The 16,063-nt window shown below is 35.9% G+C and overlaps 1 protein-coding gene and 1 pseudogene across 3 annotated transcripts in view; one reads left to right on the top strand and one right to left on the bottom strand.

Annotated features, from left to right (window-relative positions):
* Positions 1-534: 534 nt before the first annotated feature.
* Positions 535-16,063, bottom strand: part of smarca2 (SWI/SNF related BAF chromatin remodeling complex subunit ATPase 2) — a 63,002-nt gene continuing 47,473 nt past the window's right edge. For 2 of the 3 annotated variants that reach the window (XM_028456806.1, XM_028456805.1), the window contains exons 30-34: positions 14,936-15,041; positions 13,838-13,939; positions 10,716-10,860; positions 9,186-9,319; positions 2,303-2,338 (exon numbers count right to left, since the gene is read on the bottom strand). In XM_028456806.1, coding sequence (XP_028312607.1) covers positions 2,303-2,338; positions 9,186-9,319; positions 10,716-10,860; positions 13,838-13,939; positions 14,936-15,041 — 523 coding nt within the window. Of the gene's footprint in view, positions 2,339-9,185; positions 9,320-10,715; positions 10,861-13,837; positions 13,940-14,935; positions 15,042-16,063 lie in introns of all 3 variants that reach the window. The other variant, XM_028456804.1, reaches the window with a different exon arrangement.
* Positions 2,585-2,702, top strand: LOC114470477 (uncharacterized; annotated as a pseudogene).

Raw genomic sequence — 16,063 nt, forward strand, 5'->3', positions numbered from 1 at the left:
GATTACACAACACAATATGCACAACTGCAACTTCACATCTCACTTAAAAATAATGAACTCTTCTGCACCCTTTCCATTTCTTAACTTGAGTCTCTCCTCCCTTAAAATCATATTAACTGATTCATTCTTAGAGTGCTGCAAAATCACAGAAATTCTCCACCATTGATATACTGTATGCACAGCCTACATGCCTTTTTATTGACTTAATTCTCTAGATAATTAGTTCATTGAGGCTGGATAGCTATACATATTTATCTCAGAAGTTATTTGCACAAAACGCAAAGAGAGAAAAAAGTCAAATAGAAAAAGAAAGTCCTGCAAAGTATTATTGAGCACAGATATAATCTAATTGATAAATTTATAAGTTTTTCATCATAGAAAATAAAATCTAACCTGATGCTTGGGGGACTTTAGAAAAGATTACCATGACAACACACTGACCGACCACAGTCAAGCTTACTCTCCAGTCCTCGTTCACCCCTCGACACAGTTTGATTTTTAAATGCAACAAAAGGTGAAAAATGAAACTTTTTTTTGTGCGAAAAAAAATCTGTGATTTTTATTCGTCCAGGGCTATGAGATACAACCACAAAGACACTGACTGTGCAAAGAAAGCAAAGATTAAGTCACACTTCTGAAAAAGGTCGGCAAAAGCACATATTACACAAAACGAAAAATGATATGTCCGTAAAAAGCAGTCTTTGCACCGAAAAAGGCTCATGCATGAAATAACATTTGAACAAAGCAATTCATGGGACACTAACAGCTCACTCCAAACTGAATAGATGAAACATTAAAGTGAAACTAATGTTTTTTTAAAAAACAAACTTTTCTTCTTCTGTTGTTTACCAGCTATACCAACCCATATGTTCAGATGCTACTATTCCTACCATCGTTTCTCTGATAAAACATTAGTTTTAGTACATGACGAAGCCAGTACAACAAAGATCACACACATTTTTTTTTTTTTTCAAAGCATGAAAGGAGAGATTACATAAAGCACACCAAAAATAGCATTACAAAAATACCAGCTGGATATATTTTTCAGGAAAAAAAAACATTTTAAAAAAACAAAGCAGTGAACATTTCATTGTGTTCTGCTATCGACTGTTTTGTACTAGTTTTTCTTGTGACATGCACGTCAAACCATGTTTTCTGTTTCGGGATATTGAACAAATATATGCTTCACACTGTGATTCAGAGCAACGCATCTGATAATATTTCGTAGACACTTGCTCACATTAATCATCCATGGACAGATGCAAATATGGCAAAACAAAGCTCAAAGCATACATTTTGTTTTAGGCTTTCTAAAACAAACCAAAAGAATAATAAAAAAAAGGAAATATAATTACTGCATAAGCATTGCATGTAATGCAATTCAACTTTAGTATCGAATAATAATCCTGGCTTTAATCCCATGCAAATACGTATATGTGTTGTGTGGTTTATGTGTGTAGATTATTTTGGAAACAGTTTTGGTGAGTCAAAATTACGTGCAATAATGGGATTCACTTTTAGTTCTAATGCACTTTCAAATACAAATTTAGGTAAATATTCCCCTCACACAAAAAGAAAGTCCCTCCACCCCCCCAAAAAAAAAAAAAAGACGTGAGCTGATCTGCTACTAATGAGTTTTTTAACTTAACTGTAGTAATTAAAATAAAGTTCTGCTCTTTTAGATTAAGGTTCATTACTTCATTCATTGGAAGCTTTAGTTTGACTGCACTAAACAACAAGTCAATCTTCTAGTTTATATTGTTTTTAAATTTCATAAAATGAATAGTGTGAACACATTTGAACATTCCACAGAAGTAAAAACAAGTGCGGTGACTATTTGATTAGACAGATGCTGCTGATGGGCGCGGTTTCGCTACACCTCGTACTGTTAAACATGTGGCACTGCAAGAAATGAACATTTGCTTCTACCCATTGTTGACACTCTTTAGTTATATACATGTGTTGTTGTTTTGAGGTCACATTTAAAATGTTGATATTTCAATTAGTGCAAGCAAACGAGTACAAATACAGCAAAAACTAATCTATAACCAAAGTATCTGCTCCAATCAGAATTCTGTGTGCTGTTGTTTAAAGCACAAAGGTAAAAAATATACTACAAAAATTCATAAAAACAGCTGATTGCTATTGCTGTAGTTTGTTGATTATTAGTAATACATTAGAAAGCTTGTGGGGGAAACGGAACGATGCACAGAAGATGAATGAAGTGAAATTGAGCTCCACAACAAGCAATGGGTAAAAGTCTGTGTGATAAACGATGTTCTGGTCATTGGTCTCCTCTTCCTCATTCATCATCACTTTTGCTCTTGTCTGAGTCGTCCTGAAGAGAGAGGGAGAATGTTAGGAATGCACAACAGAAGAAGAACTCACAGATGTCACTGTGAACCACACAGATTATTCTTCAAGTCAGTGATAATGTTCTGATAGGAGCAGGTCTGAGGCTCTTCCCCTGTGATCTCTGCCGTAATGTTTGCAGCCCATTTTAGAGAGAGTGCAGGTTTTAAAGAAGAAAATAGTGGGGTCGGACTGAGTGAGAAAAAAACTTCTCTCTGATGATCAGAAACACATCAGTGGCCATAACAGCCTGTCATTGCCCGATCCCGTTAGATCTCGGAAGCTAAGCAGGTCTGGGCCTGGTTAGTAGTTGGATGGGAGACCACTGAGAATTCCAGGTGCCACGGTGGGGTGGCAGTCACCCAGTGGTATCTGTCATTGTACCCTTGGGCAAGGCACTTCACCTACATTGCCTAGTATGAATGTAGTGTGTGAGTGAGTGTTGGTGGTGGTCGGAGGGGCCGATGGCGCACTATGGCAGCCTCGCTTCCGTCAGTCTGCCCCAGGGCAGCTGTGGCTACAATAGTAGTTTACCACCACTAAGTGTGGAGTGAAAGAATAATGCCTTAATTCTGTAAAGCGACTTTGAGTGTCTATGATAAAGCGCTATATAAAACTGATGCATTATTATTATTATTATTATTATCAGCTGACAGGCTCAACCTTTCCTTCAACTCTGAGTGTGACAGCACGGGCAAGGAAAGCGTTTCAGCAAATACTAGCGGTGGGACGATACAATGAGTTCACGATACGATACGATAGACCAGACCAGGGTTGGGATCAATGAAACACTTCAGTTACAATTACGTTTTCAATTACAAATAAATTAGATTACAGTCACAGCATTTTTTCAAAGTACAATTCAACTCCAGTTATTTTTGTATCCTCAGAAAGTTCATTACAATTACAAAGCCAAAAATAATAATAATGATGATAATGGGGCCCTCGGATCAGATACAATCACATTTTTGTGCCCCCCCCCCCCCCACTGTGATAGTGTTGCCCATCCCTGCAATAGACGATAATGGGCTCATATTAGAGCCTGATATATAACAACGAACTGAAATATAACATGATCCGAATTGTTAAAAATATTTTTAAATAAAACCCAAAATGTAATAACTGGTAAATAATGTAACAAAAGTGCTGACCCCAAAATGTTAAAACAGGTCAATAATGTAACAAGATGTTGAGCCAAAAACAATATAAAATAATATTATTACATCATAGAGAGAGTCAATAATTTATGATTGACTGGGCTTTTTGCTTCAATGTAGAGAGCAGTAGCATACACAAATATGTATGTGTAAATATATACACAATATATATGAGGTAAAATGTTTTAACCTTTTGGGCTCAGCATCTTGACCAGTTGCAAGATTTTGGGTTTTATTACTTTAAACAATTCAGGTCTTTTTACATTTCAGGTCATTGTTACATATCGGACTCGAACAGCTCGCAATAATACGTTATTTTAAGGAAAATAAGAAAATACCCCCAAAATTGCCGTTGGAAAAATAATAAAACTGTGATTTGACTTTAACTCTTAACATACTTACTTTATTATTTTTCAACTCACTGAGAGTTAAAAAAAAAAGAAAAAAAGTAGTAGATCGAAACCACTCGTACCCTCTACGATACCTCTTGTGACGTTTTAACATCACCATATCTTTAGTAAAGAGGAAGCAGAGTTTTTAAAATATAGTCAATACTTGAAGAAGAAACGTTGGCAACGAGGCTGGTTTCCAGTTCCAAACAATAGACGCTGAAATCTTTTGGCTAAACCAGGCATCCACATTTCCAGGCAGTGCACCGTTTGCTACTGAGCTGCAAAGGAAAAATCAACACTTGTGCCAAACGGCGAGAATGGTTGAAGTTCAAGATCAATTTCATTTAAATTTACTGAAAAAAGTTGAGTTAGTTTGTTGAAGGTGAAAGCTGTAAATAAAAAAAGACAGCCTGAAGGGAAAAACAAAATTAGTTACTTTTTTCTGTGAATACTGAAATTCTTTAATAAAACAAATTTTTTTATTAGAAATAATCAATGTTTTTGACTTCTCCTTGGCTCGCTTATTGACCGTAATGTCTACCTAAAATGTGAACTACAAACTCTCCAACTTTATCTAGTAAACAAAAACTTTTAAGCTGATGTTATCAAACTAAGTGATGTGTTCCTTCACCAGTTCTGGGAGCCTTTCTATCAATGTAAGGATGATTTAGGAGCTCAGAATTAAAAGTGGCTTTTCAGCATTTCACTCACATCCTGCACAGCTGCATAAATTGAAGCGGCCACTATTTATAAGATCAGAGACAGCCGTCACGCTCCGAGACATCCAGGAGTACTCATCTACTCACCGCTCAATGACACAGCTCTCAATCATGCTTCTCAGTGCCTGGGCTCTGATGTGATCTCAATAAAGATCTCTGAGGATTCATGCAAAAAAATAACAAAAAAACTGCATGGCAAACTGTCATGTCCCCTTCATGAACTACAGGAAAGGCTGAGAATCTGATCCTTTTTTTTGTTACAGCTGGGACAAAATCCTCAACATTCCTCTTTAATCTCTCTTTCGACAAGCAAAGCACAGCCTCCTTTTTTACCACGCTGCCAAAGATTTTCCCACACAGGCCAAGAAGGGTCACACTCAGATTGGAGGCGCAGTCTCTCGTCTTCTTTTCTGAGAGATAACAGACATCAGAGTGAGTCTGTCCGCAACCTCTTGTCAGACTTGTCAGCAGCTACAGCCTCAAGTATGAATACGCTTTGGAGTTGCTAGCTGCTGGTCAGTCATAGTTTGCAGTCTTTGAAAAAGTGCTTATTTTCTCTGCTTCACATTAGCATCCTTTCACTGCTATTTGTTTCCTGCCCTCATCCTGTCAGAAAATATTAAAGTATGTAACGTAATGAAACTATCAGGAACCTGATAACGATATCGTAGGTTTTCAACCGCCTTGGTGACTCAAATCTCAAATAAGTAAAGAGAACTCCGCTGGTTTGTTGAGCAGCCCTCCAAGTTCCTTTGATTAGCCAGAGCAGCCACCCACTAACTACAGCAGCGAGTAACTGCAATCACACAGTCCCTGCACCTGCTATGTGTGGAGTGAACCATGAATGGATGCTGAACAATGAAATCCATGAGGAGCTGACATCAGCTGGTGTGACAGCGTGATCACAGCGTATTGAAGCCTGGGGCTAGTGTGTGGAGCTTAGACCGTGTTTAAACCTGCCAATGGATCTTATATATGTCACAGTAAACACACAGCATGGCAGAGCTGTCAGTGAAGGCCAGGTGTGACTTAAATATGTATAGCAGAGATTGACAACTGATTGCCTGTAGGGGGGCACCAACAGAAGTCATTGGTCACATATACAAAAAAAAAAAAAGACCCATAAAATGACATTCAAAATACATAGAATGACAATAAAAATAAGAATTGACTCCAAAACACACACAAGGACAACAAAAACACAACATGCCAACAAAGAATGGCTCCAAAAATATTGAAAGCGACAGCAAAAATACACAAAATGACTGTAAAATACACAGAAACAATAGAAAATAACGAATGACTCCAAAAACACACACAAGGACAACAAAAACACACAACATGCCACACAAACCTATCCCAAAAATATTCAAAGTGACAGCAAAAAAAAAAAAAAAAACACGCAAAATGACTTTAAAATACAGACAACAGAAACAGGAGCCCAAAACCACACAATGCGCTAACACAAAACGACCCCAAAAATGTACAAAGTGACTGAAAATACATACACAACAGAAAATAAAAAAATGACTCCAAAAACACACACAAGGAAAACAAAAACACACAACATGCCAACACAAAACTACTCCTTAAATGTACCAAGCGACAACAAAAATTACTCAAAAAAAATATAAAAACAACAGAAATGCACAAAATGTCAAAAGAACACTACAATAGACTCCAAAAAATATAATAATAAAAAAAACAACAAAAGCACACAAAATGATGTAAAAACATATACAACATAATTCCAAAAACAAAAGTGACAACAAAATGATTTGTTCTTTTCTGAATAAATGCTCACATAGGTCAGTATATTAAATGCTTACATGAAGTTGATTCATTTCATTTTTGTGGCCCTCACTGTGAGAAAAGTTGGCGTTCTTTGATCTACGTCATACATAACAGATAACCAAAGCATCACATGTCAAAGAACTGTTGGAAAACTCTTTGCTTATAGTAGAAAAAACACAACTACATCTGACCTCTTCAATCATAACGGAGGTAGACTTACTGGTGTTTTTATGTTTGGTTCATGTTGCACAATTCAAACTTGCAAGGAATCATCAGCTACTGTTTTTCTTGGAACAGGAAATAAACTTCAAAGTCACCAACATTTTTGGGAAAAATCAGTAAAATGTATGCATGATATACGCATTATAAAAACAACATTTGACCTAGGTCCCAATTATATTACCAACCTCCCACATTAACAAGAAAAGTAACAGGAGGTTTTCAGAGGGTACAGATCCTCTGACCTCTTGAATCACTTGAATGAGCTCTTGGATTTTGGCCAAAAACTCCTGGGAAGCTTCACAAGCATTTTTCCTCATTTGTGGATCTTGGCAACTTCAGCAGCAGCTCTCAACATTTCCACATGGATTGGAGAAGACTTGGCCACTAACAGAACTGATAAATGTTAAACTATTCATGTTTTCTTCTGTGCAACAATAATAAATATTTTTACATGATTTTTGTATGCTGATTTCATAAGTGAATCCCTTTGAGATACATAATCTTGAACTAAAATAATAAAGATTGATTGTTAGGTGCTTGCTGAAACGGGTGTTTACATATTGAGCTATGGTGTCAGATGCATTCGATCCCATTGAGTTTTATGGTGAATAAAACATGCGAAAGCCTAAGAAATATAGAGACTTTTTGGTTGCTTAGTGTGAAAAATCCATGACGGATCATGGTGTTATAAGGAGGGACGGATGCTGGGGAGCTGAAATATCAGAGGGGTAGCTGCAGGCATTAATCCTTGGTCTTAGACATTAGGGAATCAGAAATATCATCAAAAGAGTGTTTTTCAATGACAAAAACTCCTCCAGGGGTGTGGCTTAGATGGCAATATACTTAACAAGGAACAAGGTTTTATTTATTTGTTTAACAGATTTTGACAGAATTCTAAACAAAGAACGATCTTACTTCTGGATCACTTCTAGAAAGAAAAAATCCCATAAATTTTGACTGAGTAATGTCTGGTTGCTTAATCAATTAGCCCACCAAGTAGCATCCCGATCCGTAATGTGCATTTCATCTCCATTTCAGAAAAATAAATGGGGCTGCCCATGCATTTGAACACACTGTATTGTTATTAATGGTAAGAGAAAATTCTTCCAAGCCTTTAAAGTGTAAATAATCATAGTACCATGATCAGGATCATTGATCAAGATAAATGCCAATATCTGACAAAGAGCAGATATATGAGCTGGGTTTAGACCGTCGTGAGACAGGTTAGTTTTACCCTACTGATGATGTGTTGTTGCAATAGTAATCCTGCGCTCTCTGGATGTTTTTGTTACATATGAGTTAATTTGCATTGACATTCTCTTAATGCCCCCCTGTTGTTTGCTGCTCTCATTTTACACTAATTTGAATATAATATACACAGCATCACAATGATCCCAGACCAAATGCAATAGTTTAATCAGATGATAAACCCGATGAGTTCATAATTTTTGAAGTTTGGGTTCTGTAAGAGTTTACAACAGTAAGGGATGTAGAACTGTGATTTAATGTAGATATCAGGGTTTGGGTCATTTACATTTTTCAGTTAAAATTACATTTTCAATTATACATATTAAATTACAATTCAATTATGATTACAGTGACAAGCATTTTTCCCAATTACAATTATCTTTTATCCTCAGAAAGTCAATTACAAGTACATTCTCAATTATTTAAGTTCAACTACAATTAATCTGATTCTGAAATAAATAACCTAATAAAAGTTGACCTTCCTCTTGTGTTAGCTTCCTGTTAGCATCTCTTATGATAGCGGGTCCTAAATCAGCTGTAAAATATACTAAAAACAAATTTCTATCATCTAATTTCTTTCCAATCTATTGGTTACCTTGTTAGGCTTCCTAATCAATGAAAATATAGGTTTTTAATATTTTTGGTGTGGGTGTCTGAGCCTTTTATGTGTCAGTATAATGTTTTTTAAATGGTAAAATGTGGGAAAGCTTGATTTGGAATACTTTTTAATCATTATATATTAATTGTAATTGTATTATAATGATATATCCCCAGTTTTGCGTTAAATAATAGCTGACAATTTTTATAGAATTTTCATTGCAATTACAATTACAAGGTCAAATATCTAAAGTCAATTACAACTCAATTATGATTACAACAGCAACACATTTTTAAAATTACAATTACAATCATAATCACACCACAATTTTAATTAATTATCAATTACACAATTACAATTATAAATAACCCCAACCCTGGTAGGTGGTATGTTGTTTTTTAAAACCGTATTTAGGCCTAACTAAATTATTCCACTGCTTTCCCAACTTAAGACAAAACACAAACTCAGATACTGACGAGGAAATATCTCGATTCATCATTTTCCTCTTATAAAGAGCAAGCGGTAGATGGGGGCGTTCGATTATAAAATGTTTATGCTAATAGGACATGGCTGACTTTTTAAAATACTTACTCTGTTTTGCAGATGAGCGAACATCCATTATCATGACATTATTTTTTATTTGATGCTTATGATGACACATTTGTCCATATTAGCAATAGTAGAAGACATCAGAATGACTCACGTTGTCGTCCTGGTCATCATCGGTGTCGTCGTCGCTGACCACAGGCTTAGCCTTGCCTCGGCTTTGTCTCTTCTTGCCTTTGCTGTGACCCCGGGCCTCCCTGCTCAGTTTAATCTTCACCCGCACAGACTTGGCTGTTAAAAAAACACAAGTAGGAAATGAGACAAAGCAGAAAACAATCAGTGAATGCTCATACTTTAATGTTTTAACCTTAAATGTTTTACTACAGCTCATCTCACCATTCGTGCAAAAGGAGCTGTCAGATATGTGACAGGCTGTAATAATAATAAGGATTAAATACAGTAAATGTATACATTTAGACTGAGGCTGCAGCCAATTATTGTTTGATAATCTTATCCTTGAATGTGCCTGGCTTTTCTCTATCTCCTCTGGATTCCTTCAACAGTCTGAAAACACAAATGTTGGGTTATTCCAGCCTCTGAATTAGCTTATATAGCTTGTATGACGGATTAAATGTTAATTTTTTCTTGCAGTAAACAGTGCCTCAGATTTTCTATTGTTCCATGGTCAAACAACGATTTCACCTCCTAAAACAAAAATGGCAATTTCTTGACACACATGCATGTATTGGAATAATATCACATCATATTCTAACGGGTGGTTGAATCATAGCTATGAATTCATTCAATTTATGCTTTGAATGTGTAGCAAAAAAACAGAAATGTTAAATCTCACACAAAATGCCAGACATTACCTCCTTTCTTTATATTCTGTTTTTGCATATTATCCATATTCTGTATTTATAAATTATTTCAACCTTGTTTGCTGCATTTTTAATGCTGCTGGAAATTTAATTTCCCTGAGGCAGCCTTCTTAAGGGATCAATAAAGTTCTAGAAATGGCAACATGACACAGACTAAACTCTCACCCACATGTTTTGGGCCAATATCACTTTCCAAAATATTTTTCCACATTAAATGGGTGGCTAAATGTCTAGCCGGTGTTGCAAATACGCTACATAATCTTGCTTTTCATTTGAACTAGATGTTCTTTTTGCACATCTGATGAATAGAATTACAAGATTAATAAATATGCTTTAGTTACGGTGTTACCACAGTTAAATTATTTCTCCAAAACACTTCTCTTATAATGGATTTTGAATATCTGCAGACATGTAATACTTTTCAAGTTTTCATCGAAACTATTCCATTGGTTCACACTTTTTTGTGTGATACATTGACTTTTCATTGATATAGTTAACTCAATTACCTGTATTAAGCATGTTTAAGGATGATTTTGAGAAGTTTAACAGGGAGTAATCAGTAATGACATCTAATTATGGAAAACCGATGAAACAAAAAAAGAAGCAGAAATGGGTAAACTGAAACAGAAATGATGCAGGAATGGAAACAGAAAATTAGAATCTCATTGTAATATGTATTTGCTATTGTTAGTGACACCGTTAGCTTAGCTGAGGTTAGCTTACTCTACTCACAGTTGGGTGAATGCAAAGGTAAAACCCAAGAAGCGGTTTAATATTACACCTTTTAAGCATTTCTAATGTCGTACCTTCGGCCTCGGATTCATCGTCGTCATCATCATCGTCGTCATCATCATCATCTTCATCACTCTCATCCTCACTTTCTTCATCATTGGCAATCTTCTGTCTGGCACTCTTGAAAACTGACTGGAGCACAATTGAGTCCTCGTAAATCTGTGCGGAAAAAGTAAAAAATGTCAATGTTCTGTTGATCCACCTTTTACTGATGCAGTTAATACCAAGTACAGAATACAAACCTATTGGCCCAGGTCACATCTTCCATACACTAACTTAGGAGCTTTGATCCATATTGTTTTGCAATATTAAAGTAATACGTGCCAAAGAGGGAGAAAACAAGTGCAGTAATAAAATACAACACAAGTGATTCCATTTGGTCCTCAAATGATTGTAATCATTAGACAGCATTATTACACAATGCTGTCGCTGCTAGAAATTCATCATGAAAAAAGGAAAAAAGGCTCTCCACAATGGTGCTTCTCACATATTGTTAAAGGGGAAAACGGCTTCAGTAGGTAATATAAATTGTCAGATGACAATTAGTTATGGACAATTTTGTTGTGGTTCCAGTTACATTGTTTATCTTAACATACAATAAAAACAAAGCTGTTTTTATTTTTCTTGCTAATCAATTGCTCTTTGTTTTGGCTATGCTCCTAATCCAAAGCAGAGATTACACTGGAGTTGCATCACTGGAAAAAGTACAAGCACCACTGAGCTAGGAGATAGGACACTTTTTAAATGAGAGGTAAAATGAAGTCCAAACATCTGCAAAATTGATTAAAACATGAAGTGTTCAAGTTTGATAACCAAAGCTCATGTCCAGCCTGTGCTAGACGAATCTAAACTGGGTGTCGTCATAGAGAAGGCCAGATAACAAGATACTTTTTATAAGTGTGTACCACACTAGGGCATTACCAACATAAACACATTTATTTTTTAATATTCTGGGCACTTTTTTTTCTTTTCAACAACAGCAATGCTTGATCCTTGTCAGACTCTGATATAGACATAGTCTGTGGTGTCAGTGTTTACTAAATAGAATGAGTGGCAGGCGGTGGAAGATAATGTAGTCTAAGACAGTTTGTTCATGTTCACAGCCTGAGAGGACGGGGTGAAGCAAACATGGCAAACGTGCCAAGGCTTCTGGAAGAGCCAAGTGTATGAATATAAAGCTTTGCAGAAGCTGCAGAAAAGTATGTAAATTCACTGTACAAGACTGGTGTACAATGTGTTGTTGTTTATGTGGGTCTGTTTAGTAAAGTGACTCTAGAGAAACTGTAAGTAATTCCTCATAAAAAAAAAAATAAAAAAAAAGGTAGATAAAGTATGCAGAGTAAAAAAACAACAACACAAATCCACCTTCAGAAACTCCAAAAATATACTGGAAACTTGTGATTTAAAGGTTTGATTTGAATTAGTGATGTCTGATATTATATGCATGTTATCAGCATCAGCTTTAAAATTACGTTTCAGACATCGGCCATTCCTCAGATACATTTAACGGATAAAATAACAGGCTTTGCGCCCTTAATCAACCCACAGACGTCATATACGTAGATGCCTCATCGCCTGTGCAGAGGTGTGATTAAGCGCTGCCATTTTGTGTGTGTGATGAGCAGACTGCAGGAGTGATTGAAAATCAAAGGCAGTAATAAGCACTCAACAATCTCAGAATTATTCACTAAATTTACAGATTTTCCCAAACGGATACATTTTTTTCCTCATATATAGCTCTGACACAGAATGCTTAGATGTTGTAAAAATGACATGATGATTAACACTCAAATACAAAAATAGTAATTAAAAAAATAATTAAAGTAGGATAGGCCGCAAGTATCTTTAAGGAGCATAAAGCAAGATCAAGAAAAAAAGACTCCATAGTGATACGATATTTCGGATAAAAAGCTCATCTTTTTCTTCTTTAATGTTAACATTTCATGTAAAAGAGACTTCTTATTTCCTACCAGTAAACATCCCAAGTCTTAGCGTTTACGACACTCAGCGCTTGCTGGGCAGCAGGAGCTGAGTGTGGGCTTTTCATCACTTTTATGGAAAACATTGTCTTCACCTCAGCAGTCCCAGTGAGTCATCTCTCACATGTTGCTCAAGGGAAAGTTAAACTCACTCTACTACCTTCAGTGAATATTACACATGTTGATATTACATAATCAGCTTTCATCATGTCTTGAACACTTTTTAAAAAATAACACAGAAGGAAAACTTAATCCTCGCTGACTCCTGATTAGTCCCTCTGAAATCAGCATCATTCTGCAAGCAAGATTAAGGAAGTGATCCACAATATTGGATTTTTTAGCCAATATCCAATATGCAGATATTTTGCAGCTCATTTGGAAGATAACTGATGTCGATACCGATATTTTTCCCCTCACCCCTAATTGCAACGATCCTCTAGTTTCTGTTGCGGAATTAACATTTGGAAGTAGTTTTAACTCTTTATCATGTTGGCCCACTGACATGAGATGAAGCTGAAAATGATCATTGCTTGTGCAAAATAAGAAATAAACCTTAATTTACTTTATTATGTAAAACATGTCATATTCGTTCATGACTATTGTTTTTAAACTAAACAAAGAAGACACTAGCGGGCTATGCTACTAAAAACAGTTACTACCCACTTACCTACTTAAATGTGTGGTAAATATAGCATTTTTATAAGATCCAAGCTTTCTGTGTCAGAGCTATATTTGAGGAAATATTTATATGTACATATATGATGTCAATGGATTAATCAAGGAAGGAAGCCAGTATATCCAACCGATATACCGGCAGGATGGCTAATATCAGATAACTAATTTTAAAGCTGATATCAATAACGGGCCAATAATATCGTGCATCACTATGAGAAACAGGCTAAGATTTATGTTTGAAGGGGATTTGGCGTTTATTTCCCAAAAACCTGTGCTGTGCATTTTTACTTTTATCACATAAACTTTGTTGTTTTTTTTCTTTATTTATAATCACATTTTCAGTAACATTTGAAACAGTAGTCATTTTAAAAAAAAGTCCCTAAATGTATAAAAATAAATCTGAAGCTTTTGCTCTGCTTTGATATAATGCCTTCATCGCACAGGGCCACACACAAAAACAAAGTTGAATGACAGGTACAGACCTGAGAACCTTCCAAGTTAAAGGTCTGAGCGTTCTGACAGAGGAGCATCACATCCTTTTCCAAGTCGCCGACGCTTCTGTACTTGTGGTTTCTCACACGTTCCTGTTGACAAACAGCAGCACCAAGTCCAATTATAACCAACACGATTTAACCCCCCCCCCCCAAAAAAAACCTCACCAGATTCATACAATTCACGTAAATGACCTATTTTAAGTTAAAAATAGCAAATTTTGCCGAAAGGTGACTGATTTGCATGTATGTATTATTGACGTTTTGACTGACGTGCAACTAAAGGGCTCAGTAATTAGCAATTTGTAAAATCTAAAAATGTCTGGTATTTGTGTTAGCTGAGGGAGAACAGTCACTTCTTTCTGCTATCATAATTGCTTCTATCAGAAGTGTTCAAAGCAGAGGGGGATTGAAACACATCCACTAAAGGTTTTAGGTTAGCTATCAAAAGGATAACCCTGACAGCCATCTGCGAGTTTGGCAAACAGATGATATTTTAAAGATTATGTCATCCCAATAAAACACTTTAAAGGGCATTCTTTGAGTTTCAAGTTTTGTAAATGGGAATTTTGGATCAAATGTTAAAACAAATTCTGTTTCATCAAGATCGCTGCACAATGAAACATTACCCCTTCTTTTATACAAAGCAATGCAAATGTTACAAGCTCAAGGTTTTACATATTAATTCTTACATATTAAACATTAAGTAATGTTTCAGAGAGCTTCCTTTTTTTTTTGTTAGATTAAGACCCCGTCCACACAAAACCAAATATTCTTTAAAACTTTTCTTCTTGCTCAGAAACTTAGTCTTTCCACGTGTACTTGTTGATTCAAGTCTGGTAAACACAATAACAGGTACAGAAATATTGCAATCAATGACAAGCAAGTACATAAAGTGCTTGTTTCAATCAGACAACATTCACAAATTCAGAACAAAATATACCATTTGTCTCGATCGTTAGCAAGGCAACATTGTACCACTATACAACTTGAATATCTGACAACTAAATTGGTAATCAAGCAGCTAAATAAGACCCTGTCTGACAGTCTCAGGCAAATAAAACGCATCATGCTCTGGGAGCGACGTACCTTGATTTTTTTGAAGTCCACAGGTTTTCTGATCAGCTCATAATATTCTGGAAGTTCCTTCCTGGATGGAAGCTGCACAAAAACTTCACTCAGCTGTCTTCCAGACCTGGAATAATCACATTTAGACATCACAGGTCAAGCTATACTTTAAGTGAGCTACTGAATAGATAGATGTATTATCCTGTAATTTAAAGGATTTTCTGTAAGCCTTTCATTTTCCTCAACCAAAATGTGAAAATGTATGTTTTAGCTTAAAATATATATATATATATATATATATATATTTAGGAAAATCCAAACCTTGTATGTGATGCGAGTATGTTAATTACACATTCCGGACCGTAATGCATACCATAGCAAAATAAAAAAAAATGGCGACATAAAATTCAAAGGTGCACAAAATGAAATCAATTAAAATGGTTTCATAAAAATCACAGGGCACAATGTAATTTGACCGTCCTGCTTCTTTAAACGGTCCATGTTAAGCTAAATCATCTTTCCTGTGCTTTAAACATCATAAAAGTGCTATATGGGCTTCATACACATGCCCAAAGTGTTTTTTTCATTGATTCACTCAATCGTTAGTTAGAGGGTGATCAGCATCCTTTGCGCAATGCTATGTCTATATTTTCTACAGTCTATGTATGTATCGACAAATGCCACGCCCCCGCGCTCTGTCTCCTGTTTATAAAGCAGCATGAGCTCGGCTATGGAGTGGGTGGAAGGAGGGCTGTCCTCTTGCCCCACGTCACCATGCGGGGAGGAGGAAGTCAGTGTCCCGTCTATAGACACGCCCACTCATGAATATGCATAATTAAGCCGCAAATCAGCCTGTTTGTGTAAAATTGCTCAGAAAGTGACTTTTCAGAAGCTAAAACTCTGGAAAACAGGTGAGTTTGGGAAAATAAACCTTAAATACTATGTTTTTAGAGTTCTTAGAACAAATGGAGATGGATGAAAAATAGCATGACATGGTACCTTTAATAGCGAACTTTTGCAATCACTTTTTTTTCATCAACAAAGATCTGTAAGACATTTGTTACTCTTCATTGGCATTTTTTTAATATCATATCGTGAGCCCTATATTGTATTTCATATTGTTTCATGAGTTGCCTATTTTGTTGCACC

The sequence above is a fragment of the Gouania willdenowi genome, chromosome 9 (assembly GCF_900634775.1).
Source record: "Gouania willdenowi chromosome 9, fGouWil2.1, whole genome shotgun sequence".
Classification (NCBI taxonomy): domain Eukaryota; kingdom Metazoa; phylum Chordata; class Actinopteri; order Blenniiformes; family Gobiesocidae; genus Gouania; species Gouania willdenowi.